Genomic DNA, 26674 nt, shown 5'->3' with positions numbered 1-26674 from the left:
TCATTATTTCCTACCTGTTTCTTATTCCTGGAGGAAGATTTCTCTTTCCAACATCTGTGGCTGGATTCATGCATGCAAACAAGCGAAAATCAGGGTGACGAGCAAGAGGCTCTAAAGGAAAGCAGAAGTAAGTGACAGAAGGTTAACTTACTATGTTAAATGAGATGCATTTCATCTAGGGCAGGTTTTTATCACTGTATTATTGCATTTTCTTAAAGAGTCAGTGATGTCATTTCATCAGAAGTATCTCTGCATCTTCACAACAGCTACAGGCAAGTGAAACCCTAACTTTTATTTGTGCACAACACTAAACACTTCCAAAGTTATAAAAGTCCTAAACTTGGAACTCCTTTTATTTCTTTCACAATCATGGCAGTGCTTCCCTTGGCCAGGAAGAAAACCCAGCCTAGGAAGCTCATACAACATTTGTCTCTACCTGTAGCTTCATAAAACAATACTCAGCAACTGCTTTTTTTTCCACTTTTACCTATGTAAGACAATAAAGAAGTTAGAAGCAAATACTGTTGGTACAGCTGACCCAAACAGGCCAAAGCAACATTCCCTACCATATAACATCATGCTCAGCAGCAAGAACTGGGGCAGAGGAAGAGGAGAGGGTGGTGATTTTTGTCTTCCAAGGTGGTGCCACTTAAGGGACTGGCAGGACTTTTGTCTGCGTGTGGGAGCTGGTTAGTGATTGCCTTCGCATCACTTGTTTCACATGGGTTTTCTTGCTTTTGTTCTTTCTAGTTTCTCATTTCATCCTGCTGAGGGGTGGAGGAATGAGTCAGCAGTTGTATGGGTGCTCAGCTGCTGGCTGGGGTCAACCCACAAGGACTCAGAAAAAGCAATGGCCTGCTACACATATTTTTAGCAGGAGAATAAATTCGCAGCATTGGTGGAAGTTAATAATTACAGCAGCAACTGAATCTCATGTCCCATGCCCTTATGTGTCAACCTATCTCAATTTCATTAAAAGAAAAGAACACTGCTTGAATAGTCTTTACAGGCAAAAGTACCTACTGAGGACACTAGAGATCTATCTGGTCCTTGTAGGGTCAAAAGAGGCAAAAGCTGCAACAATTTCTGAATGCTGTAACTTCCTGAGACACAGTAAAGTATAACTCCCACTTCTTGCATGAGAGTATGCAGTCTAAAGAGAACACAGCTCTTTTCTGCACACGTTTATTTCAATGGTAAGTGTTCTCAACTTATTTTGTGCCATATAGGGTAGGGAATTTAACTAACTGGACAGCAAGACATAGCATAAGCAAGCACAGAAATAGTACCTGTGTCTCCTCTGTCTAGCAACACCAGTGACCCAGAAGATCCCTCCAATAAACCACTCAGGCACTCCAGCGTCTCTGCTGCTGCTAAATTAATCTCATCCAATAAAATCCACTCTCCTTTTTTCACTGCTTGTGCCAGAGTACCCTAAGAATAAGATCAATGTTAATCACCTCACCAGCAATGGCACATTAACTGAAGTATCTGTATCCTGGAAGTCCTTGGTTTGCAGTTTGTGGGTTGATTAGGCAAAATGATCTTTTACAGCAATAGCAGTTTTATTGCTGTCCCTCAATAACAACAAATACTTAGCAATTCACAGATGTCAGACAGTTGTCATCATTATCAGTTAGCACTTAGATTGGCTGACATATGACTGAATTAAGCTCTCTCATTTGTGCAATACTGCCTGTCAGTGATATCCATCACTGTGCTGCATAAAGGCCACGAAGATGCTCAGAGGGCTGAAGCATCTCTCCCATGAGGACAGGTTACAAGAGTTGGGGCTCTTCAGCCTGGAGATGAGAAGGCTTCGAGAACACCCTACAGTGGCCTTCCAGTATCTGAAGGGGGCCTACAGGAGGGTTGGGGAGTGACTATTGACAAGGACTTGTAATGAGAGAACGAAGAGTAATGGGTTTAAATTGGCAGAGGGGAGACTTAAACTGTTAGGAAGAAGTTCTTTACAGTGAGGGTGGTGAAACACTGGCACAGGTTGCCCAGGGAGGCTGTGGATGCTTCCTCCCTGAAGGGGAGTGTTTTAAATACTTCTTCCTAGCATCAAAATGCAACTCTCCAAATACCTCAACAAATGCAAAGAGAAGAGCATTTTCTGTCATTTTCATCTGTTGATGAGCATGATTCAGTTTCAGACCAAATGCTTCCCACCTTTCTCTCAGTGGTGAGCCTGCAAGCAAAACAAATTTAAGTGTAAGAACAATACTTCAACAAAGTTATTTCAAGAGCAAGTTCAGCTGAGCAACAAGAACATTCAAGTCCTGCAGATGACATCTCATGATTTTAAAAGAAAAGCTGTGGTTTTGGTGGCAAGTTTCTGGTTCAGGGATTTTGTTTGTCTTTTTGTTTGTTTTCATTTAACTGAACACTACTGGCATATGGGTACAGATAATGGATCATTCATTCCAACAAAGACTTATGCTGCCCTTGGTCCAGAGTGACTGTTACCACTCTCCAACTGCCAAAGACAGAAAGAGATTATCTCAGAGAAATAAAATTCGAATTCACAAATCTTATGACAGATCATTTTAACAGTGAACACTTCAGTATCAGTAAAACCACTGCTGCTTATCAGTCACATTATTTACTACTGTGCTTATTTCAGTTGTTTAAAGTCACAGCCTGCAGCATCATAACGACTTCAGCTGCTAGACTCCACAAGCTGCAAGCTAGAGTCCAGAAGCTGCAAGATAAGACTCCAGAAGCTGCAAGCTAAACTCCAGAAGCTGCAAGCTACAGACTCCAGATTGTCTTTACTATAGATTGTCAATAGTTGCAACAAGAAGTCTTTAAAATGCCCCCTTTGGTTTTTGTTTTTAACATTTGTGGGTATTTATTTTAGTATTTGCATACTTCTAAGGACCAGTTAAAAGAAGAAGGGAGATGGAAGTTCACAGTTCACTTCATTTGGCCCACACTGAACAAAAGCTATAACTTCATGTGTTCAGCAGGTTTAGGACCAGAAACCACTTCATGCAGTGTGAAGTATCAGTATCACCTCTGTCTCAAATGGGTTGTGAAGCATTAAAAAAACATCAATTTGGAGACAAACCCACAATGAAACAAAGTAAAAGCATGAGGCAGGTCAGCATCACTGATAGTGAAACCAAGCAAACAGCAAGCTCTTAGAGTCATAACCACTGTAATAGAGCTATTACTCTGGAATTGGGGTGTTTTTTTGTTGTTGCTTTGCTTTGTCTTCAAAATAGGATCTATTTGTGAGACCTAAGTAGATTCCAGGACGGAGAGAAAGTATGCATGTATTCCCAAGGAAGACTGAAACACAGACAATAAGGACAGTTCACCAAGACAGCAAAGAAGTTTGTGCTGAGTGGAGATGAGATATTGAGGACACCATAGATTTGACAAGCCAACTTTTGCACTGTCAGACATAGCTAACAACATAGGTGAGGTAGAAAAAAACCCAACACCTAAACCAAAAGAGAAAGCAAAAGCAAGCACTATTCTAACAGTATTTTGAATGCCTTGCTGTTGACAGAGATTGCATTTTTCCAAACCAGAAGAGTAGAAGTAATAAAGGAGGCTAAAACTAAATAAAAACCCTAAACCAAAACCCAAACTCACAAACAAATTCCAACTCAGTGAACAAAAATTCACCAGCACTTATCTACTCTCTGCAGTAGTTCACTGCAAACAGTGTGCATTTGATCCGAGTTCTCACCAGATGTATTTTCTTTTGCCTCCTTACTGATAGCAGATTTGTGAATATGCTGCATTAGTTTCAGCAGATCATGCCAACGTTTCTGTCTGTAGCAGGTCTGAATGTGTCCCAAGAATGTTTGATTTTTCTTCCTTGAGAATGTCTGATAAAAGAGTTCCTCAAAAGACTCTCGCAAGGGTAGCCAGATCAGCTTGTTATCCACAGGCTTGTAACTGAAAAGAAGCAAAGGAGTAACCACTTACTTGTGACTCAGGAACTACAAAACCTCACTGGTTAACAAAAACAATATTGTGCACAAAGGAACTCAGGTTTCCAAAGTTTGTTTTACTCAACTGACAAACAAAGCAAAATTGCACAGACAGGCTGCAGAGTCGAGCAGGGAGAAACTGAATGAAACTCAGCAAGGGCAAGTGCACAGTCTTGCACCTGGCAAAGAACAGCCCCAGGGATCAGTATAGGTTGGGGATTGACCTGTTGGAGAGCAGTGAAGGGGAAAATGACCTGGGGGTCCTAGTGGGTGGAAGGTTGACCATGAGGCAGTAATGTGCTCTGGTGGCCAAGAAGGCCAAAGCCATTCTGGGGTGAGTTAGGACTGTGGTTAGTAGATTGAGAGAGGTTCTCCTCCCCCTCTACCTTGCCCCGCTGAGGCTGCATCTGGAATGCTGTGTCCAGTTCTGGGCACCTGAATTCAAGAAGGACCTCAGGGAATTGCTTGAGACAGTCCAGTGCAGAGCCACAAAACTGCTGAAGGCAGTGGAAGATCTTACTTAGGAGGAGAGCCTGAGGGAGCTGGGGCTGTGCTGCTGGCAGAGGAGGAGCCTGAGGGGGGGCCTCAGCAATGGTTATAAAGATGTGCAGGGTGAGTGCCAAGAGGCTGAAGCCAGGCTCTGCTGGGTGATGCTCAATGCCAGGACAAGAGGCAATGGGTGGGATTTGAAGCATAGCAAGTTTCATTTAAACATGAGGAGGATTTTTTTCCCTGTGAGAGTGACAGAACAGTGGAAGAGGCTGCCCAGGGTGGTTATGGAGTCTCCCTCTCTGGAGGTTTTCAAGACCTGCCTGGATGGTTTCTGTGTGATCTGGTATAGGTGATGCTGCTCTGGCAGGGGGGCTGGACTGGATGATCTTTGAAGGCCCCTTTCAACCCCTAACATTTTGTGACATTTAAATGCATTTTTGAGGCAAGTTTATAAAACCAGGATCATCCCAAAAAGTAAAATATTTTCACTACTACCAGCCACTATGTCCAAGGAGTATTACATACTTGTATTGAACAGTTTATCCATCCATAAAAAGAGACACTGGGTTCTGCTTTTAATTTACACACACATTAAGATGTCTGTGTAAATCACTGAAACTGATTCCATTCTTCAGCAAGGAAAAGAAGGTTTTTGCAAGCAAACACCTTTAAGACCTTTGTGCTACTGTGAAACAGATACATATCAAAAACAACTCTTAGTTATCACAACTGTAACTGTAAGAAGATTGTTCTGATACTGCTCATTTGTTATGCAAAACAGACAAAACAGCACTCAGTGACTCACCCTCCTAATAGATCTGCTGTGTCACTTTGTTGGTTCATGTTGATAACCTTCAAACGGTGTCCTTGAAACAGAAATAGAAAGCAACATCAACTTGTGGCATGTTCTTTGTTTGGTGGTTTGGGTTTTTTAACTTATCCTAATACACATTCACAATTTATTTACCTGTAATGTGAGCAAGGTATTGAACAGTTGAGGTTTTGCCAGTTCCTGTTTCACCAACCAAAAGCACAGGCTCTCCTTTGACAACACAGACTGCAAGCTGTTCAATCAGTACTGCAGACGGTCGTGTGGCAGCAAAGGTTTGTTTTACTCTGAAAAAAAAACCCAACCAACCGAACAAATGAAGCATCTCAAAACAAAGATTTATCAAGGAGCTCATTTTACTTTTACATTTTCTTTTTAGAGCAGTGTTTAAATTTAGGATATTTTTTTAATCTTAAAAAAAAAACCCAACACCAAAACCACCTCAAAAAACAAAACAAAATCAAGCAAGAAAAGACTGGATGAGGCACTTAGTGCCATAGTCTAGTTGACTGGATAGGGCTGGGTGCTAGGTTGGACTGGATGAGCTTGGAGGTCTCTTCCAACCTGGTTGATTCTATGAATACAGTTTGGGAAAAGATTAGTTTCAGGATAGCCTTAGAAGATACTTGTTTTCCTCTAGATATAACCTAGAAATTCAGGGTTTCCAAACAACCTCCTGGCCAGTGGAGTTAGTGCCACATACAAAAAAAATATCTTTCCTTACAAAGATGAATCTTTCACAATCTTCAAAGCACTGTGGATCTACAGCTGTTAAGGAACTGAAGTTCAAAAGGAAATGAAAAACTCCATGCTGTCAGAGGTAGGAGGAGACAGCCTTACAGATATGAAAGGTAAAGCTCAGATCACCAAAGAATCCATCACAGTCTTTTCATAAGAGTGAGAATATCCAATCTGTCTTTGATTAAGTCCTGTAACTTCCAGTCTATTCTGTCCCACCACAAAGTATTTCAATTCACAAAGAAACTACAAGCTACTCTACCTTTTTACAGTGACAGCTTTGGCTTGTTTCCTCGTGAGATGCACTCTTCCAACAGAGACTTCTTGTTCCCGTATTAGAATTTCAGGTTTATAGAGTTCACAAAAGAATTCTACCTGTGAAGAAAGCATCAACATCTCCAATGCTAACGTTGCCTGCAACATCACACTAAGAACACTCATGTTGCCAGTACCTGTTTGCAGCCAGCTAATGTTTCATGGCAAGATTTTGCATTTTTCAGGCTTTACATATTCAGCACCTAAAATACTGAAGGCCCTCAGAAGTGTTATTGCCTGTACAAAAAAGGTCTTCCCATTGCTGGGTCTCTTTAGCTTGGAGGAGCTTGAGGGGGAACCTCATGAATGCTTACAAAGATGTGCAGGGTGAGTGCCAAGAGGCTGGAGCCAGGCTCTGCTGGGTGATGCCCAGTGACAGGACAAGGGGCAATGAGTGGAAGTTGAGGCAGAGTAAGTTCCATGGAAACATGAGAAAGTTTCTTTCCCTGTGAGGGTGACAGAACACTGGAACAGGCTGCTCAGAGGGATTGTGGAGTCTCCCTCTCTGTAGATATTCAAGAGCTGCCTGGATGTGTTCCTGTGTGACCTGCTCTAGGTGATGCTGCTCTGGCAAGGAGGTTGGACTGGATGAGCTTTCAAGGTCACTTCCAGTCCTTAACCTTCTCTGATTTATTAACTTAGTAATAGGGCTATTGCATTGTATTTCTACTTTGTCTACTTCCATGGTAGTTTAATTACATAAACTTGAAGCTAGGAAGAGTTATCTTAACTAATAACAAACAAGCCCCTTCAAAAAACCTTTGGTGAGTATCTCTATGCAAACAAAGATATTTTGCCCTTGGCAGAAGATAATACATTCCTATACTGAAATAATGCAAAGGAAGGAGGAGAACTAGAAAAACCCATAGAAGTTTCAAGGAACCATCTGTCCCTCCAGCTGGCAAGTTTTTCCATTTCAAAGTAACAAAAGGAATTTTCCTTGCAGTCAAACTTCTACAGTCAGAAATAGCTGACAAAGGAATGATTTTGTTTACCCCAGCCATTTTTATCACATTCTATTAATATATAGGTTGTAGGCTCTAGAGTAGTACTTGATTTGGGAATCAATTATTACACAACAATAATAAGGGAGATTATGATTCTATCTGGCTTCTTTAGGTGATTAAGTTCACTACAACCATGGAAGGAAAAACCTCTTTGTTACTCTGTACATCTATCTGCATTGTGTGCTTAGGCAACTGTGCTGTTCCGGCTTTGTAACCCTTCTTTTTCGTGATGAGGCAATTTTTAATCTGCTCTGAAACAGGTTCACTGAACTTTCAGAGATAAAAAGTCCTGTTAAGTATAGCTCTACATACCTTCTTCTTAGAAATGTTGAGTTTGCTTCCAATAACTTTGGCCATTTTCTGTCGGCTCCTTTGGTTGGACAGCATAGCTGTGAAACAGTCCAGCGCCTGTCAAGGGCAGAGCAAACCAACTTCTTCAATACAGGTTTTGTCTGGCGTGACAAGACAAGCAAAATCCTAATTTACATGAGCCTGATTCTAGTCTAGCCATGGCTAACATTATTATTTCACTGTCAACAGACTGAGCCAAATGATGGAGTTCAAAACAATGTAATAAGAACTCGCTATCGACACAGACTGGGGATGAGGTGACAGAGAGCAGCCCTGTGGGAAAGGATTTTGGCAGTGCTGATGGACCAGAAGCTGGACAGGAGCAGGCAGTGAGCTTGCAGCCCAGAAGGCAAAGCACAGCCTGGGCTGCAGCCAAAGCAGCGCTGCCAGCAGAGCCACAGAGGGGATTCTGACACTTTGCTCTGCTCTGCTGAGACCTCACCTGCAGTGCTGCATCCAGCTCTGGAGCACTCAATATAGGAAGGACATGGAGCTGATGGAGCAGGGCCAGAAGACAGCCACGAAAATGCTCAAGGAGTTGAAGCACCTCTGCTACAAAGACAGGCTGAGGGAGCTGGGAGTGTTCAGCCTGGAGAAAAGGAGGCTCCAGGGAGACCTAATAGCAGCCTGCCAGTGCCTGAAGGGGGCTACAAGGGTGCAGAGAGACTGTTTGCAAAGAGCTGCAGGGACAGGATGAGGGCAATGGCTTCAAACTAGAGCAGAGCAGATTGAGATTGGATGTTAGGAACAGGTTCTTTATATCATGAGGGTATTGGTTGCCTCAAAGGTGTTAGGGGCCTCATTGCTGGAGATATTCAAATTGAGGCTGGGCAGGGCTGTGGGCAATCTGATTTGGTAGAGGATGTCCCTGCTTGCTGCAGAGGGGTTGGACTGGATGACCTTCAGAGGTCTCTTCCAGCCCAGACCATTCTATGATTCTATAAACTTCTAACTGTAGTGTGGTGGGTTTCTACAGAAAGTAAAAGCTTTTCAGTGTTCAGTCCCAGAAGCTATTTTTAGATAAATGGACCAAAATGACAAAGAAAGTAATACTGTATGACCTCATGTCTTAAAATTACCTCTGACTGAAACACAGCTGAATATTCCCAACCTGGAACGTAAATTGATGCATAGGGAAGTAGGAAAGAAGCCTCATGTTAAAAGAAACAAGATCTTAAAATCTTTAATCTTAGTCACAAACCATCCCAGTTTATCTAAGTTAAAGTTATGTTGCAGGATGACCTTTGTATGTCAGCAGTGAGCTGGGGTTGTCTTTCAGCACGTTGCTTCAAACAACTCTCCTAGTAGCAAAGAAAGCCTCTGACAGATCACAAACGTTCCAACTACAGTCCAATTGCTTCAGATAAAACATTTCCCATCTACATTTCCAAACAGACTATTTTAAGATCAGGGAGACAATGCTAGAATTTAGGGAAGCAATTCCTGGGTCAAGTCTTACCGCACCTCCTGAAAAATATTCACTGCCGTGGTTGAAGAGTTACTGTCGAAGTTGTAAGCAATTCTGCTGCACCAATTCAGCAAGTCTCTACAAATAAGAATTAAAAGCTTTTGTATAAGCAAGCCAAAACACACAACACCTTCTTTAGCACTGAGTTTAGGTCATTCCATCACCATCTGGCAATCTGTTTAGCTGTTGTGTAAGTTGCAGAAGGGGAGATTCATATAAACAGGATGCTAATCCTAAAGAGTGGCTGAGCACAGAAAGACCAACAGTGTTTCCTTCAGATATGTTGTTTAGAAATAGATCATGCATAATCCATTAAACCATGCAGGCTGTGAAGCTGAAAACAGGAAAAGCAGAAAGTTTTTCATCCAGAAAGATGTAAGCAACATTTATTTTCAGGATACCAATTTCTTGCCAACAAAATAATCATCTGAAAGGCAAGAAAAGGACATCTCCAATTCTAGACAAGCAACTGCTGTTTCCAAACTAGTGCCAAAAACATTAGCTGCTACTCACACCTAGAGTTTACCAATTCACAAAGCATGGCTGGTTATAGCCGTGGTTATTCCACGTGTGTGGAACTGACATCTGGTATGAGAAGAGGAAATAATTGAACACTGAGCTGCATTTCATCTTAAAAGATCACAGCATCACAGAATTAAGCAGGTTGGAAAAGACCTCTAGGATCATCAAGTCCAACCTACCACCTAACACCTTCTAATTAACTAAACCATGGCAGCAAGTGCCTCATCCAGTCTCCTTTTAAACACCTCCAGGGACAGTGACTCCACCACCTGCCTGGGCAGCCCATTCCAATGTCAATCACTCTTGCTATGAAGAACTTCTAACACCCAGCCTACATCTGCCCTGGCACATCTTGAGACTGTACTCCCTCCTTCTGTCACTGGGTGCCTGGGAAAAGAGACCAACCCCCGCATGGCTACAATCTCCTTTCAGGTAGTTGCAGACAGCAATGAGGTCTGCCCTGAACCTCCTCTTCTCCAGGCTGCACACCCCCAGCTCCCTCAGCCTCTCCGATGAAGAGAGACTGAGAGCCCTGAGGCTGTTTAGTCTGGAGAAGAAAAGACTGATCAATGTCTATAAATCTCTGAGGGGTGAGTGTCAAGTGGAGGGGGACAAGCTCTCTTCTGTAGTCAGCAGCAATAGGCCAAGGAGGAATGGATACAAACTGGAACAGAGAAGGTTTCAGCTCAACGTAAGGAGAAACTTTTTCACAGTGAGGGTGACAGAGCCCTGGAACAGGCTGCCCAGAGAGGTTGTGGTCTCTTTCTCTAAAGACTTTTAAAATCCTCCTGGCTGCATTCCTGTGCAAACTACCCTGGGTGATCCTGCCTTGGCAGAGGGGGTGGACTGGATGATCTCTGGAGGTCCCTTCTAACCTCTAAGGTTCTGTGATATATGAAAAGACAACCTTAAAGAGAGTTCTCGTCCTTCCAGGTTTGGTTTCTTATTTTCTGATCTTGTCTCTGTTGAATCTTCTGGTGTGTGCCTGGTGCCAGAGGCATCACTTTCAGATGTCTGATACTTGTCTCCTGTGAGGTCAATATAAATGTCTAGCAAGTGATCAGCTACAAGAGTAAGGCTGGGGTATCTCCTTTGAAGAACCTGGGAACAACAAACAAACAAACAAAACAAATCAACAATCCAACAAAATCCAAATTAAAACATCCAAATCTACAGCATCAGAAGGAAACCACCAGCCCCCAAAATATTAATAGGATACATTTCAACAGATACTTAAGCTACTAAACTGTACTAAAGAGCTCTTTTGCAATCTCTACCTGAAGAAGATTAAAGCTACTGTGAAGCAAATTTTGCCAGCTCCATGCTACTTCAATTAGTTTAACACATTTGCACAGATCACAGAATTGTCAGGGTTGGAAGGGACCACGAGGATCATCCAGTTCCAATCCCCTGCCACCGGGCAGGGACACCTCACACTAGATCAAGTTGCTCAGAGCCCCATCCAGCCTGGCCTTAAAGACCTCCAGGGATGGGGTTTCTACCACAATCCTGGCCAACTTGTTGCAGTGTCTCACCACCCTCATGGTGAAGAACTTCTTCCTAACATCCTACATACCAAAACAAAAGGTATGTTCAACTAAGCTCAAATCATGACCATACAACTGTACCACTGATAACAAATGTTCCTACCTCACCTCCTTTTTATGACTGATTTTTTTTGACCATTCAAGTTGTCTATTCACTATAATGACAAAGACACAAGGGCCTAATTTTTTCTTCTGTAACTTCCTTTCAGCTCAGTTCTCTCCACTAAAGCTTGCCAACCAAAATCAGTGCTTCCCAAAATAAGCTTTTCACAGATACAGGCCAGGAACACTGGTCCTACCATACCAGACTGACTTAAGATTAACCAGAAGAACATGAGTCTATTTTCAAGACAAGCAAGTGGGTGTTCTCTACCACTGTCTGTTCTTCTGCTACTGCATAATCTTACACTGTGTTTGATCCATACATTGTTATTAAAGTGCTTAGTATATATATTGTTGTGATTTGAGCTACAAAGTTACCAAAAAAAAAGAACAGAAACTATCTAGTGGTTGATATTTAGCACTGAGCCTTCCTTTTTTCACAGAATCAAGAGTCACAGCCCACATAGCCTGGCAGTAGAGAATGGACTTCAACAAAGCTGTTTCTCCATCCCTGGTCAGTTGTTGCTTGCACTTAATGGCCACCATCTTAAGTCTTCCCTTATTTTGCCTTAAAATGCACAGGCAGGATGAGAGAAGCACAGAAACATTCAGGTTGGGTAAGCCTCTCAGGATCACCAAGCCCAACCCATAACCCTACTCTACAAGGTTCACCCTAAACCATATCCCCAAGCACCACATCCAAATGACCTTTAAACACATCCAAGGTTGGTGAATCCACCACCTCCCTGGGCAGCTCATTCCAATGCCTGAGGTTTTGGCAGCCAAGCTTTACTTGAGTGCAAGTACTTTCTGGAGGTCATCTTCAGCATCAGGCAGCCACATCACCTTCCTTAATATTGCAACTCTGACCCTTCTTAGAATCCCTGCCCATGTGGATCTGTTTGTAGTAGAAGCAGAGGGTGTATCTCCAGCAAACTGTCAGCATAAGCTTTCTTGCACATCTACTTGCTCCCCTTCCAACAAATTCTGAAGTACAAAGCCTTGACCTTGCCCCATTCCTACCAATTAGCTGACAAGTGACAAAATGGGAAATAAAACTCAACCTCACAGGTGTTTAAGGTTGCCTATAACTGTGCTGGCTGCTGAATGAGTCCCAAGAAGTGAATGAATCCTACTGAAAAGGTACCACCTTTATTCTAGAAAATTCTGAACTCCTCAACTCTTCTACTAGAGACCATTCACCTCCACTTCTCTTAGGCAACACTTCTTCAAAATCAGATTCTGAGCTCTGTATCACAAGGCAAATCTCAAAAAGTATTTTCTTTCCACTTAAGCCCTGGGCTCCTTCAATTTATATTGTTTAAGAGCTACACAAGCAAATATTACCCAGAGATGCTGGCAAATAGGTCAACATAAACAGTTATTTGTAATCCATAACTGACCAACTCTTTTCTCATATCAAAGCTTAGAATTCAGGACTAAACTCAATCAGGTTTTTTTTTCCCTTCCTGTTTTTCACATCTGTGGGCTACGAAGTGGTAAAGTAATTTGAATCTTAGATCCATTCAAAGCAGAACTGTTTGCCAAGAGCTGTTCCAGCAATCTTAGTCCAATTAACTTTTCCTGACAAACTGCCCACTTACTTCAAACTTTGCAGGGCAAATCAGAAATTATAAGAATATGTTATGGAACTTAAGGGTAATAAATGTTTTTCTTTTCATAAATAAATGTGATCCTTCTTTTTTATCCCCAACTGAAACAGTTATTCACATGCCACAACCCAGCAACACACGCCATACCTCTTTGAGTTCTCCTTTGCTCATGTTATCCAGATGGATTTTGGTCCAGTATTTGTCCAGAAGGGCAGCATGGCTGCTCTGCTGCCTGTACCAACCTCCACCACAACTGAATGTCCTACATTAAAACAAGATGAAGGAACACAGCATTCAGTGTCTCACTGAGGAATTCAACATTCACAGTCTTGTACATCAAAGAACATGTTACATGCTGCTGCTACAGCACAATGTATGTGCACAGACCACTCACTGCTTGTCACTGTACTGTCACATACTCTGCCTTGCCTGTCCCTGCTTCTCACATTATCTCTTCTTTCATCACAGTGTTTTTCAACCTGTAGTGCAAGATCTCCTTAGAGATACTTGCAGAAAGATCACTGACAAGAAGTTAAGGCTGTCAGAATCAACACAGAGAGAATTCTTTGTAAAGAGAGGAGCCTGACAGATGTGGTCTAGGAAATGTCTTCCACAGATCCTAAAGGGATGCAGGGAATGTATTTATACAACAGCTCAAGGAGTTGGGATAAAAAAAATAAACCCTAGGAAACTCATCATGCAGTAGCCAAATTACTACCTGCCCCAAGATCAGAAAACTAACAAGTATTTTATACAGGCTCTTGTTAAAGTCAAGGACACATTGTGAATAGCAATCATAAACCTTTTTTTCACGTGGTAATTGCCAAGAGTAGAATTTTGTTTTGCTGAGGGGTTGATTTTGTAGGGCTCCCCCCACAGCAAGCTTCATTCTTTCAGTCTTGAAGTGACCTTTCTGTACAAAGACTGAATTCATACAACACTAACATAAGGCTGCTCTAATGTGAAAAATATCCTTTAACAGCTCCTATGACTTCCATTGTTTTTTTATTAGAAATTGCTGAAACACTCCTGCTCCAGCACCCTGAGCTGTCTTTGACTTAAACCCAGGATATCCATGCTCTTAGCCTCATTTAACTTTATAGGCCTACCTCCTGGTTGCAAAAAACTGGAATCCCGACGCTACTTTTAAACAGTCACCACGGCCAGGAATGAGCAACTCTCTTTTTTCCAAGAGAGGAATCAGCACAGAGATCTGGAGAACAGAAGGGAATTGATAGAACTGTTTTTTTATTTTTGAGAAATTGTAACACATTCACTTCACACTTGAGATGCTGGGGCTGTTTAGCCTGGAGAAGAGGAGGCTCAGGGGTGACCTCATTGCTGTCTACAACTACCTGAAGGGACATTGTAGCCAGGTGGGGGGTGGCCTCTTCTCCCAGGCAACCACCAACAGAACAAGGGGACAGAGTCTCAAGTTCTGCCAGGGAAAGTATAGGCTGGATGTTAGGAGGAAGCTCTTCAGAGAGAGAGTGATTGGCATTGGAATGGGCTGCCCAGGGAGGTGGTGGAGTCACCATCCCTGGAGGTCTTCAAGAAAAGCCTGGATGGGGCACTTAGTGCCATGGTCTGGTTGACTGGATAGGGCTGGGGGATAGGTTGGACTGGATGACCTTGGAGGTCTCTTCCAACCTGGTTGATTCTATGATTCTATGCCACAGCACTTCCATCGAGTACCACTACACTATCAGCCAGTGCTGTCCTCACAGATTTCCAAGCAACCTTAACAGAAATTGCAGAGTTCTTGGCTAGATTAATCAGCAGTGCAAATCATAGGTGTAATCTTTACCTATCTTCTTTCTCCTATGTTCAAGTTTAATGGTAAGAGAATGGAAATGACAGTCTTAACACTGCCAGCCCAAATCAAACCCATCTATTTTAACTAGTCCAACGAATTAGATACTTCTGCACCAGATGGCATGTTCTCTTTGCCTGCCTGGACCAAAATGCTTTGCATCTCAAAGACACTATTCTCAAACATGACCATTTTTCACCACATGCCTTTCTACCCCCAGGAGAATTTGTTTAAAGAAGCTATCATTCCATGAAGAAGGGCATTAGTAATGGTGGAAGGAAAAAGGGGAGGTAGGAGCACACGAACACCTCAGCACAGAGGAAGGCAAGCACAGAGACTTTTGATATGGAGAAGGAGACAGGATGCCTGGCAAGTAGAACCTGAAGAAATGGAGATTCAGGATGCTACTTTGGGCATGCTTGTAATAAGTGCAGTCAGCTAAGTTCACCCTCTGGCAGTGAAAAACTGTCGAGTATATATGAGGAATAGTTCTTGGCTTTATGAATTCTCTGTATTTCAGAAGATGAGCTGCCAGGTTATTTAAAAGCACAAAAGAGGCTTCACAGAACAAGTATGAAAGAGAATAACTATCTGCAGAAGGTCCAGGAGGCCTTGCAGAAGACATGCTTTCAACAGTCATTACTCCAAAAGGCAATGAGGACATACTGCTTAACATAACACCCAATTTTAATATCCAGGCCAGAGGTAATGTGATGGTTTGGGTGCTCCCCACCCCCCTCCACTTTGGAAATCACCCAGACTAGACTCAGGCAGCTCTTTTTGTTGTCTCTACTTTGTCAATATATGTAAAGATTTGTTAATATATTTTTGAACATATGCATTGTATTTTATGCTTTTAGATTTTAGTTTGCTGTAAATATCTAGCTACATTTTGATTCCAAACCTTCTGAACTAGACTGGTGATTTTAATTTGGGGGTAATTTTAACCTTCCATAAGAGGTTAATTCTTTCCACTTGCTTTTGAAGGGGAAGCACTTTCAGCATGCTGCTGCAAAACTCATGGTGATTAGAGTCCAAAAACTGCTAGTATGGGCCTTAAGACCAGTACCTTAGAGTGAACATGAATCTACATACCACATCCAGAGGAGCATAATCAATATCCTCCAGAAGTACCCAATGTCCTTTGGTAACAGCTTGTGTCAATGTCCCAGGCTGCCATACAAACTCCCCTGGTACATCTGTACAGCGATACATACCAAGCAGAGTCTACAACAGAAACAGTAAGTCAGAGACCTGCTCATTACATCTCTTAAAAACTCAGAGTGGGTGAAAAGTCAAACATTATCTTATCAGAAAATTAAGTCTATGCTTTAGGTAAAAATCATGTCTCATCATCCAATCATAAAGTAACCATAAATTCATCACTTACCTTACTATCAGTCTGATCCCCAAGCTGGACTTTCAAAATATGAGGAGGCTTTGTTCTTCCTGTAACAGCTGCTAAATATTCAATTAAAGAAGTTTTGCCACATCCTATTGGTCCTTCTAATAAAACAGGACTTTGATATGACACAGCCATAGCAAGGTTCTGAAGATTTGTGAAGGCAGATTCGACCAAAACAAAACAGCTGGTGTCCTTCTCCTGTTCAAACACAAAAATCAGAATGGCCACATTGTAATTGTGCCTTTTATTTTATCTATTCACAGGTTGTTTAACACAGAACAATTAGAAAATTGAGCCTGGCAACTAGAAGATTTTGGCCTGCAGATCTGTCAATACCTATCAAATACAATAAGGAAGTTTAAAACTGTATTTAATGAGAGATATTAAAGCAGATTTCATCAAAAACTATTAGAGGTGAAACACTTTATAAAGTGTATGCACAATTTGTTCCCTAAGGGAGTTGATGCTAACCTGTCAGTACAGGCATAGCAACTATTCAATCTGAACACATGTCAATCATTCCTGGAGAAGAGAAGACCTTATAGTGGCCTTCCAGCATCTGAAGGGAGTCTACAGGAGGGCTGGGGAGGGACTATTTACAAGGTCTTGTAATGACAGGATGAGGGGTAATGGGTGTAAACTGGAGGAGGGGAGACTCAAACTAGATGTTAGGAAAGGGTTCTTTACAGTGAGGGTGGTAAGTCACTGGCACAGGTTGCCCAGAGAGGTTGTGGCTGCTCCCTGACTGGAGGTGTTCAAGGCCAGGTTGGACGAGGCCTTGAGTGATCTGTTCTAGTGGGAGGTGTCCCCTGCCTATGGCACTGGGTTGGAACTGGGTGAGCTTTGAGGTCCATTCCAACCTAAGCCACTCTATGCTTCTATTTACTCAGCTATGGAATACCTCCCTAACTTGGCCAGAGGTATCATGTAAGATTGAATCTTCTGCACTGTGTTCCTAAAAATTGCTACACGAAAATAAAACGAACCACACTTAGATCTTCGTTGGTTCACTCCCCTGGAGAGGCTTTTTTTGCAGTGTCTATACATGTAACACAAGCTGACAGCATACATCAAGAAAGCCAATACACACTGCCTGTAGTACCTCAGAACCATTTTAACAGGAAATAAAGTCAGTTCATTATATTTAGGGATTCTGATGAAAGGAAAGGAGAAAGGGGAAAGGGGAAAGGGGAAAGGGGAAAGGGGAGAGGGGAAAGGGGAGAGGGGAGAGGGGAAAGGGGAGAGGGGAGAGGGAAAAGGAAAAAGGGGAGAGGGAAAAGGAAAAAGGGGAGAGGGAAAAGGAGAAAGGGGAGAGGGAAAGGGAAAGGGAAAGGGAAAGGGAAAGGGAAAGGGAAAGGGAAAGGGAAAGGGAAAGGGAAGGGGAAAGGAAAGGAAAGGAAAGGAAAGGAAAGGAAAGGAAAGGAAAGGAAAGGAAAGGAAAGGAAAGGAAAATATAAAAGTAGAGACACAAACCCTGGGTTGCATACCTGCTCTTCAGAAACAAGTTGTAGTCTAGGCAGCACAACACCACATACAGGCACTACATTTGCAGAGAGGTCACTCGATACAATATGTCCTTGTGTGTACTGCAGGTCCTTCTCCTTCTGCCACAACGTGGAGTCTGGATTGGCCAAAACAAGGGCTTGTTCCACATTCCGCAGCTGAGATTCTTCTAGGAGCCTGTGAAATCCAGGTTTGTAAACTCAGATGAAAGCCATCTATAGAAACAAACAGTGTTGAAGATTTTAAGAGTTCTTACCTTAGTCTGAAATGTGCCAGCTCCTCAGGATTGAATAGCTTCTTCAGGAAGGATAATTTATGCTCATCATTCATGCCCGTAACCAGAGCAAGGCAGTTTGAAGTATACCTAAAAATTATATTTAGAAGAAGATATGTCAAAACAGTCTGAAGAAATTTACTTAGACAACTGCCAACTGCAAACCAAAATATCAAGGTTGGAAAAAAAAAACATGCAGAAAACTTTCTGCTTCATAGAAATTATTTTAGTGCTACACTTCACATCCTTTAAGATTTCTCAGTTCTGAGATAGTTATCATGGCATATTTTCTCATTTATACACCAAGGAGCTAACCTTTCTCTGAAAGGCTGAATGAGTGACAGAAATAAAGGAGAGCACTTTCCCAAACAAACAAAGGTTAACATATTGGACAATGAAAGGTTTTCTTGGTCTGATTTTTTTCTTCTTTTCCTACCATTTCCCTTTAAAATTGCTCTCTTTCAGGTTACTGCTAACCCTGACACAATGAACTCAACATTCAGTGCCAAAAGAAGCCAACAACTCCCAGTTCTTGACTTCATTACTACATAAAGCTATCTCACAACAAAAAGACATTTGGTACCAATCATAAACCACATGTGGCTTTCTTAGGGGGACCTGGGACAAACCACCACTGGTCACTGCCTCCTACGAATCCAACTTGGACAAATTGAAGTTATTTGAGAAGATTCTCCAGACCACAGCTTTAAGCATGACTAAGAGCTGGTCTAGGTTTCACTCTCCCATAGACCACTAGAGCTTTCAAAAGATCAGGCAAGAAGCAGAGCTACAGATATTATTGGTACAGACTTTTTCTGGCGTTACCTAAAGATGTTTTCCTACTTGCGTGTGAACACTGCGACATTCAATTCAAGATACAAACACTCCTTTTCCATGGAGAAGGTGAGAGAGTTTAACTTACCAACGGACTAAAGTGTCATGACTCCTTAGGAGTGGAATACACACACTCCAGTCCCATAATTCCCGGAAAACTGATGGCTCCTTCTGTAAAAATCTATAGGCTGCCTCCATGAGGTCTCGTAACTTCATTCGCCTGCGTCCGTATCGGACTGTAGTTGCGTCTGAGCTCTCCAGGAAAAGCCTCTGGAAAACTGGTGATGTATTCTTGAAATATCTTAAAGCAAATCTTTAGAAGAAAGAGAGAAAGAGACTTCTGTGTGCCATCTAAGCCAGAGGAAAGGAAAACAGCCATAAGAGAGCTTCTGAGACTAATCAATGGTACACTGAGAACTAAGGACATTTAACTTCCTCCTCGCCTGGGAAAGACAACTACTTCAGTAAGCAGCTGACAACAGATACTTCACCTTATTAGAAATCACCACTTAATTATCAACAGCAAACACAACTGCCCTTGGTGAAATCTCTTTGATTGCTCTTGATCACTGAAAAAGTAATACCAACTCCTACTTCTGCAGCTAGGCATTCTACTGACCTGTAGGTCTTACCCAAAGCGCAGAGATTTCAGCTGTGACCAACCTCTAAGGTGTTTTGCTTTTCTTTTCATTATTAAGATTAAAATCACATTAGACCTCACAACCCAATTTAATTCATATAAGCTGCATTTAAGATTCTGTTACAGCTTCAGAATGGGGTCCTAAATGGTAAATAAAGTTTTTGATAGAATTCAAAAGTACATCCCAAAAGGGGCTGAACAGAACATAAGAGATTCCATGACACTATTAAGTATATACTTTGCTCTTGCCAGCTTCTGTGTTAGTAAAAGTTTTGTAGCTCAGTTACTGATAAAAATAGGGTCAAGAATCAATTCCTGTGGCCTTATGGCTAGAGCTCCATTCCTACTATTTTCTCTGTAGGAACTGCATTTTGAGATCCATTGAGGGACCAACTTTTAATTCATTGCAATGTCTTTTAGATCTAAGATTTTGAGATGTAAAATCAGAAAGTCTGAAAGTACTGAGTCTAGGAGAAATCCAAATATACAACTTGACTATATCAGATATATTTATCTCATTTCATTGGTTTATGATTTTCTTATACAAGGTGAAGTTTAGAGTGTTCTTTCTCTTTCTTTCTCTTGCTTGCTTGTGCTTTCTCCACTGTCTCTGGCCTTGCCTACTTCTCTGCATCAAGAATTGTTTAGGCTATGGTAAGGAACAGCAGAAGGATAGGAATAACGTGTTAGCTGGTGCACAGGCCTCAGGGGAAGTCCAGACTTGTCCAGGGAGGGTCCCTGGACTTTGTCCAGGAGGATTAGCTGGGCTGCTGTCTAGTTGTATGTGTATATATGTATTTGTATTTGTTTCTCACCTTTTCTATTTAGCCAACTTTGTAAACAGTAATTTCATTTCCCTTCCAAACTCTGAGCAGTGTAGTCATTTACCTTTGGAGCAGGGTGGGGGGATAAATCTCACACTCTAAATGGTGTCAGCCCACCACAGATCCACGTACTCTAAATTATTCTACCCAAAACACATTTGCTACTGTGGGAGACAACCCCATCTGCAACACCACCTCCATCACCAGTGAGCAGCGACAAGAGGATACGCCAATACCGCACCGACCCTCGATTACTCACGGCAAAACATCAGGGTGGTCAGCAGCCAGCTTGCTCATTGCCACACACAGCCTTTCGTGCCGATCGTGGTTGAGTTGGCCACCAGCTCTAATGGCCTCTGCATTCCTTTCCAGCAAATCCAACAAGATGGGTCGAACCTGACGGCCGAGCAACACAGTGCACTCCTTATCCAGCAGTAACTGTGCTAGGGTATCGAGGATGCACTGCCGGTCCTGCTGAGTCCAAACCTACAGGAAGGGAAAGCAAGACTGGGTTAATTACAGACCAGTCTCACCTCCATCCCCAGATAGAAAATGGAGCAGCTTATTCTCAGGTAATTCAAGAGAGATGTTGAGATACTGGAGCATGTCCAGAGAAGGGCGACAAAGCTGGTGAGAGGCCTGGAACACAAGCACTATGAGGAGAGGCTGAGGGAGCTGGGGTTGTTTAGCCTGGAGAGGAGGAGGCTAAGGGGTGACCTCATTGCTGTCTACAACTACCTGAAGGGAGGCTGCAGTCAGGTAGGGGTTAGTTTTTTCTCCCAGGCAACCAGCAACAGAACAAGGGGACACAATCTCAAGTTGTGCTGGAGATGTTAGGAGGAAGTTCTTCACAGAGTGATTGGCATTGGAATGGGCTGCCCAGGGAGGTGGTGGAGTTGCTGTCCCTGGAGGTATTCAAGAAAATACTGGATGAGGCACTTAGTGCCATGGTCTGGTTGACTGGATAGGGCTGGGTGCTAGGTTGGACTGGATGAGGTTGGAGGTCTCTTCCAACCTGGTTCATTCTATGATTCAGCACTGCGCTTTGCCATATCAAGGACAAGAAGGTCACTGGGAGTGGTCAGCATGGTTCTCCCAAGGGGAAGTCATGTTTGACCAACCTGATAACCTTCTATGAGGACACAACCAGGTGGATAGATGACAGAAGAGCAGTGGATGTGCTTTACTTCATTTCAATAAAGCATCTGACACTGTCTCCCACAGCATCCTCATAGCTAAACTGAGAAGGTATGGTCTGGGTGATGGAGTAGTGAGGTGGATTGGGAACTTGTTAAAGCAAAGAAGTCAGAGAGTAGTGGTCAATGAGATGGAGTCTATATGGAGGCCTGTAACCAGTGGAGTTCCTCAGGGGTCAGTACTGGGACCAGTATTATTTAATGTATTCATTATTGACCCAGGTGAGGGCAGGGAGTGCACTGTCAGCAAGTCTGCTGAAGACACCAAGCTGAGTGGAGCAGCTGCCACACCGGAGAGCTGTGCTGCTACTCAGAGAGACTTACGCTGAGAGATGGGTAGGGAGAAATTTAATGAAGTTCAACAGCAGCAAGTGCAGAGTCATGCACCTGAGAAAGAACAGTCCCATGTGTCAGTATAGGCTGGGGACTGACCTGCTGGAGAGCAGTGAAGGGGAGAAGGACTTGGGAGTCCTGGTGCATGGGAGGATGGCCATGAGCCAGCAGTGTGCTCCTGTGGCCAGGAGGGCCAATGCCATTCTGGGGTGTGTTAGAAGGGCTGTGGTTAGTAGGTCGAGGGAAGTCCTCCTTTCCCTCTACTTTGCCCTGGTGAGGCCTCATCTGGAATACTGTGTCCAGTTCTGGGCCTCCCAGCTCAAGGAGGACAGGGAGCTGCTTGAGAGAGCACAGCGCAGAGCCACAGGAACGATTAAGGAAGTTGAAGACCTCTCTTATGAGGAGCTGGAGCTGTGCTGCTTGGAGAGGAGAAGGCTAAGGGGGGACCTCATTAACCGTTACAAATATGTAGAGGGTGAGTGCCAGGGGGCTGGAGCCAGGCTCGTCTCGGTGATGCCCAGTGACAGGACAAATTAACTCTACCCCAGCTTAAACCAGTACATTCTGACAGAAACTACAGAGAGCAATATTCCTGACCAGATGCAGCATGATTCTGCAGTTTTGAAGTGAAGGTTGTTTGAGGTTTTTTTCCCCTTACTTTTCCATAAAAACGGTCTTTTAGTGCACAACAAAGTGTTGGGCTTTAGGATAGATGGGAAATGTCTGCACATCTGCTAGGGGGGTGGAAAAAACAAACCCCAAAACACAACCAAAACAAACCCCCCAACAAATAACACCCCCACTCAACACACACCAAACCCTCCCCCACCTTTCTAACTTTGTTACTGAAGAACAACCTGTCTTGTGCCTTATGCTAACATTTGTTTGGTCTTTCAGCTCATGTCATTATCCACAATATGCAGCATAATTAGTGAAGAAAAAGCAGGATTATAAATTCACACTGTTTTGCCCTTAACTTTGATGCTTGCTGATGCTCTTCTACCTTGCTGAGTGGACCTTTAATCTATCAAAACAAGTTTATCTTTCTTGGCAAAGAGTGGTAAATACAGCCAGGCAAGGCAACTTTCCAAACAAAACAAGCACTTACTGAACTCTTATGGAAATATTCTTTTGTTTTAGCCTCAGACTCAGCCAATATCTACTCCTGCTAAGCTTTTGTTATCCAGGTTAAAAAACTGCTCCCGGGCTAGCAGGTTGGCTGGCTTCATTGTCACAAAATGAATGGACAGCAGCTGCCTTTGAAAGGGTAATCTCCTAAAGTTATATCACTGCCAACATCCTTCTAGAATATATGGCATGCTGCTTCAAGCTCCTTTGGCTTGCTTAAGAATTCAAAAAGACATTCATTCCCTAACAGCATGTAAGAAATCACAGAAACTGCTGTGTGCACACTAAAAACACCCAAACCACCATCCTAACTGCAAGACATTTCTTACATCTCTTGTGCTTATTTTTTATGCAATGTAAAAGGGACCTGAGGGTACTGGTAGATAGCAGCTGAACGTGAGCCAGCAGAGTGCGCAGGTAGCCAGGAGAGCCAATGGCATCCTGGCCTGGATCAGGAGCAGTGTGGTCAGTGGGACAAGGGAGGTTATTCTGCCCCTGTACTCAACACTGCTCAGGCCACACCTTGAGTGCTGTGTCCAGTTCTGGGCTCCTCAGTTTAAGAGAGATGTTGAGGTGCTGGAAGGTGTCCAGAGAAGGACAATGAAGCTGGTGAGGGGCCTGGAGCACAGCCCTGTGAGGAGAGGCTGAGGGAGCTGGGGGTGTGCAGCCTGCAGAAGAGGAGGCTCAGGGCAGAGCTCATTGCTGTCTATAACTACCTGAAAGGAGGCTGTAGCCAGGTGGGGTTGGGCTCTTCTGCCAGGCAACCAGCAACAGAACAAGGGGACACAGCCTCAAGTTGTGCCAGGGGAGATATAGGCTGGATGTTAGGAGGAAGTTGTTGGCAGAGAGAGTGTTTGGCATTGGAATGGGCTGCCCAGGGAGGTGGTGGAGTCGCTGTCCCTGGAAGTGTTCAAAAAAAGGCTGGATGTGACTCTTAGTGCCATGGTCTAGTTAACTGGACAGGGCTGGGTGCTACATTGGACTGGATGATCTTGGAGACATCTTCCAACCTGGTTGATTCTATGATTCTAAATGAAACATTTTATGGGAAAGAATATTGGCAGAGGGGTTTTGGTTTTCTCAATTAAAAGTTGGCTTTGCAAAAGAGCAAACTTTCTCCATCAGTAGCAAAGGACAGCTGGCCTGAGAGTGTTTCAGTCTAGTGTTAAAATCTGTGCCTGCAGTTCCAAACAGCTGGTTTAAGAAAGCAATACAAAGGAGAGTACCTCCAAATATAGAATATATGTACACACATTGTTTATTATTAATGAGACACTAAGCAGAAGCACAGCCAGGAGTCAAACACTATCCCAGTCGCTCCTGCAGCAGCACATTGCACATCTGCTTCCCAGCCAGCAGAGTACTCAGCACACACAAGGTACAGACATCTTTATTAAGAAGCAGCTTCATCCAGCACTCAGGACTACTAAAAGAATTTATAACAGCAAGGAATAATCTGGACCCTCATGTTAAAACCATTTCTAAGCATGGCTCACAGGTGTTTCCACACAAAAGATTCAATGAGATGCTTCTGAAGAGTCAACGGGCACAGGGGCACACATGAGCAGCATTTCTTTCTCCTCCAATATGGGAACAGATGTTCTCGGTTCCATTGCCACACACAACAGCTCTATTACTGTACGAAGCAACCAAACTGGCAAAGTGATCCAAACTGAGTCTTCCAAAATCTTCCACTGAGTGGCAAGGTGGAATGAATTTTCCACGTCAGCACACTCGCCAGCTCCAGGGTAAGAAAAGCAACCGGAAGGTGTGGCTTGGCCTGGAGAGCAAGGCAGAAAGAAAACACACTACTGCATTGCTCTCAAGAGACCCTTCCTGGAGTACTGTGTCCAGTTCTGGAACCCCTGTTGCAGGAAAGACCTGGATGTGCTGGAATGTGTTCAGAAAAAGGCCATGAGGATGATCAGAGGGAGCTCATAGCAGGTCCTTTCCTATAAGGACAGGGTGAGAGAGTTGGGGTTGTTCAGTTTGGAGAAGAGAAGACTCTGAGGAGACCTTACTGATGCCTTCCAGTATCTGAAGGAGGCTATAAGAAAGCTGGGGAGGGGCTTTTTAGGATGTTGAGTAGTGATAGCACTTGGGGAATGGATCCAAGTTAGAGGAGGGAGACTGAACATTAGGAAGTCCTTCACCATAAGGGTGGTGAGACACTGGAACAGGTTGCCCTAAGAGGTGGTGGATGCCTCATCCCTATATGTTTCTTTAGGCTAGACTGGATGTGGCTCTGGGCAACCAGATCTGGGCAACCTGATCTCATGGAAAGCGTCCCTGTCCATGGCAGGGGGCTTGGAACTAAATGATCCTTGAGGTCCCTTCCAGTACTGACAGTTGCGTGATTCTGTGACTCTTTTTGGCAGCTCTCTAGTTTGCTAAGTTAACATAAAACATGAGCCTGCACAAAAGGAACAAAATAGCTTCAACTACCTGCAGTTCAAGCTAGAAGTTCTTACACCTCCTTCAGCACATCCTATTTGCTAGAGTTGGACAAACTGCTCTTTCAAGGATAGCGAGAACATTCTCTTTGACTATGTGTCAGTGTATTTATTAACATACTGTCTTCCAAAAATCACAGCTTTTCAAAAACCAGAAGCAAAAAGGAGATGATAATACACTCCAGGATGGAAAAAAAAAAAGTGACACATACCTTCCTTTATTTATAACACTGCATAATGTAAAACATAATTATGCTTTCAAATAAAAACCTGAAGTTGTTGCCAGGATGTCAGGACATTTTTTCAACAGCCAATGAGTAGCTGGGTAAAATTTGGGGCAGCCAGGTCACCTCTTTTTTCCTATCTTTGCTAAAATGGGAATAAAGACACTTCTCAACATCAAATGCTAAGACAATACAGGGCTATAAATAAGAGTTTGGAGTTATTATTAAAACAATTTTCACTGCTGCATAGAAAATTGAACAGCAAAATTAAGGATACCAAGATAAAACATCAACAGAACAGAAGAGGAGCTCCAGAATGGTATGCTTGAGACCTAACCAGTTCAATCAAGAAAGTTCCATAGACTAAAGAGAAGAAATATCCAAAAGGGTCAGTTTTTTTTCAGTTCTTTCTTTCAATACATGCACAGTTCTTTCTTTTCAGGTCTTTCTTTCAGTACATACAAAAAGCAGAAATTAATAAAGATATTTTTGCACTAAGGTTCCATTTCTACTAGTGTTCTGACCTTCACATCAAAGAATTTCTCTACTGAAATTACACCATCACAGGGAGCCAAAATACATGCATTTGCAAAGGATCTGCATGTGGAATTGTACACAGGAAGATGTTCTGATTCAAATAGACCTTTGGTAACACAAAGAACCAAAAGCAAACTCTTAGCAGTCTGTGGAGCCCTACTGCTTATACAGTTTGCTTTAATTATCCAAACAATAGAAAGGCAGGCAACAAAAACACAGGTTTAGAGAGCTTTACATTCCATTTTCCTCATTAAGAACACAGAAATTTGCTGTACCTTTGCAGAGTTAATGGTATAGAAATACTCTATAGAAAAAAGGTTTATTTCTGTTACATACTGAAGCACAAGGGACAAAGTATTTCAGGACTACATAAATAATGCCTCACTAAGAATTTCAGAACACCATTCCTTACTTAGCAATGGTGGGCAAGCTTCATTCCATTAAGGAATACTGAAGATTTAAGCAGCCAGAAAGGCAGAACAAAGAAGGCTCTAGATTCTAGATGCTTCCTAAGTTACATACAAAGCAACTGGTAGGAAATCAGATGTGATGACTGGAGGCTGCAGTTGTTTC

The 26674-nt window shown here is 42.9% G+C and overlaps 1 protein-coding gene across 1 annotated transcript in view; it reads right to left on the bottom strand.

The window, feature by feature from the left end:
* Positions 1-26674, bottom strand: part of MDN1 (midasin AAA ATPase 1) — a 128034-nt gene that overhangs the window by 98390 nt on the left and 2970 nt on the right. The window contains exons 2-19 of the mRNA XM_064169384.1: positions 20490-20716; positions 18855-19079; positions 17915-18022; positions 17643-17835; positions 16141-16353; positions 15846-15977; positions 14047-14150; positions 13085-13199; positions 10583-10776; positions 9150-9231; positions 7647-7742; positions 6275-6387; positions 5413-5561; positions 5251-5311; positions 3707-3918; positions 2091-2194; positions 1290-1434; positions 15-111 (exon numbers count right to left, since the gene is read on the bottom strand). Of these exons, the coding sequence (XP_064025454.1) occupies positions 15-111; positions 1290-1434; positions 2091-2194; positions 3707-3918; positions 5251-5311; positions 5413-5561; positions 6275-6387; positions 7647-7742; positions 9150-9231; positions 10583-10776; positions 13085-13199; positions 14047-14150; positions 15846-15977; positions 16141-16353; positions 17643-17835; positions 17915-18022; positions 18855-19079; positions 20490-20716 (2570 nt within the window). The remainder of the gene's footprint in view (positions 1-14; positions 112-1289; positions 1435-2090; positions 2195-3706; positions 3919-5250; positions 5312-5412; positions 5562-6274; positions 6388-7646; positions 7743-9149; positions 9232-10582; positions 10777-13084; positions 13200-14046; positions 14151-15845; positions 15978-16140; positions 16354-17642; positions 17836-17914; positions 18023-18854; positions 19080-20489; positions 20717-26674) is intronic.

Source organism: Pogoniulus pusillus, chromosome 31 (assembly GCF_015220805.1).
Source record: "Pogoniulus pusillus isolate bPogPus1 chromosome 31, bPogPus1.pri, whole genome shotgun sequence".
Classification (NCBI taxonomy): Eukaryota; Metazoa; Chordata; class Aves; order Piciformes; family Lybiidae; genus Pogoniulus; species Pogoniulus pusillus.
Note: the sequence above shows the minus strand (reverse complement) of the source record. Positions and strands in the feature narration are given on the sequence as shown.